The sequence below is a fragment of the Galeopterus variegatus genome, unplaced genomic scaffold, assembly GCF_000696425.1.
Source record: "Galeopterus variegatus unplaced genomic scaffold, G_variegatus-3.0.2 Scaffold7926, whole genome shotgun sequence".
Taxonomy (NCBI): domain Eukaryota; kingdom Metazoa; phylum Chordata; class Mammalia; order Dermoptera; family Cynocephalidae; genus Galeopterus; species Galeopterus variegatus.
Window position 1 is genome coordinate 97,872 of NW_007734037.1, and position 1,242 is coordinate 99,113.

At 45.3% G+C, this 1,242-nt stretch overlaps 1 protein-coding gene across 1 annotated transcript; it reads left to right on the plus strand.

Annotated features, from left to right (window-relative positions):
- Window positions 1-349: 349 nt before the first annotated feature.
- On the plus strand, window positions 350-1,240 carry LOC103607995 (olfactory receptor 11G2-like; the record flags this gene model as incomplete). The annotated part of the gene is made up of 1 exon (XM_008592439.1): window positions 350-1,240. A coding segment is annotated over exon 1 (804 nt), but the record flags the coding sequence as incomplete, so codon positions are not given.
- Window positions 1,241-1,242: the final 2 nt, after the last annotated feature.

Here is a 1,242-nt window from a genome sequence, read left to right on the forward strand (position 1 = left end):
CACTTGGGAGAGTGTGGTGCTGACAACACCAAGTCAAGGGTTAAGGTACCCTTACTGGTCATCTTTTAAAAAAAAATCAATAGAAATAAGGTTTTGTGATGCATAAAAACTATATAAAATTCCGATTTCACCGGACATAATAAAGTTTTATTAGAACACAGCCGCATTCATTTAGGCATTGCTATGGCTGCTTTTGCACTACAAGAGTCAAGCTGGATAGTTTTGGCAAACAGTGCATGGCCCACAAGCCAAAACTATGTATGAAAGTGTACCCTTGGTGTAGAGCACTGCCAAGGTGGAATCCCACTCTACTGAGATGCTGGCAAGTGTATGTGCAGTCCAAATTTCCCAAGGCGATTTCAATATAAATTTGACTCCCTATCTATCATTATACTATCTTTCAGTAATTGCTGTTTCCTCTGCAGCTCACAGACACATGAAAATATTCAACACCCCCAGCAACTCCAGCACCATCACTGGATTCATCCTCCTGGGTTTCCCTTGCTCCAGGCAGGGGCAGATCCTCCTCTTTGTGTTCTTCTCTGGTGTCTACCTCCTGACCCTCATGGGCAATGCTTCTATCATCTGTGCTGTGCGTTGGGATCAGAGACTACACACCCCCATGTACATCCTGCTTGCCAACTTCTCCTTCCTGGAGATCTGGTATGTCACCTCCACGGTCCCCAACATGTTGGCCAACTTCCTCTCTGACACAAAGGTCATCTCCTTCTCTGGGTGCTTTCTGCAGTTCTACTTTTTCTTCTCCTTAGGGTCTACAGAATGCTTTTTCCTGGCAGTTATGGCATTTGATCGGTACCTTGCCATCTGCCTACCTCTATACTATCCTACCCTTATGACCAGACATCTCTGCACCAATCTTGTGGTCAGTTGCTGGGCACTTGGTTTCCTCTGGTACTTGATTCCCATTGTCATCACCTCTCAAATGTCCTTCTGTGGATCCAGGATTATTGACCACTTCCTGTGTGATCCAGGTCCTCTTCTAGCACTCACTTGCAGAAAAGATCCAATGATAGAGCTTGTCTTCTCCCACATAAATCTTCTATCTCTCATTTTTATCTTTCTCTCTATCATGGGTTCCTATGCTCTTGTCCTAAGAGCTGTGTTGAAGGTCCCTTCTGCATCTGGCAGGAGGAAGGCTTTCTCCACCTGTGGGTCTCATGTGGCTGTAGTTACACTGTTCTATGGCTCTGTACTGGTCATGTATGGGAGCCCAACATCTGA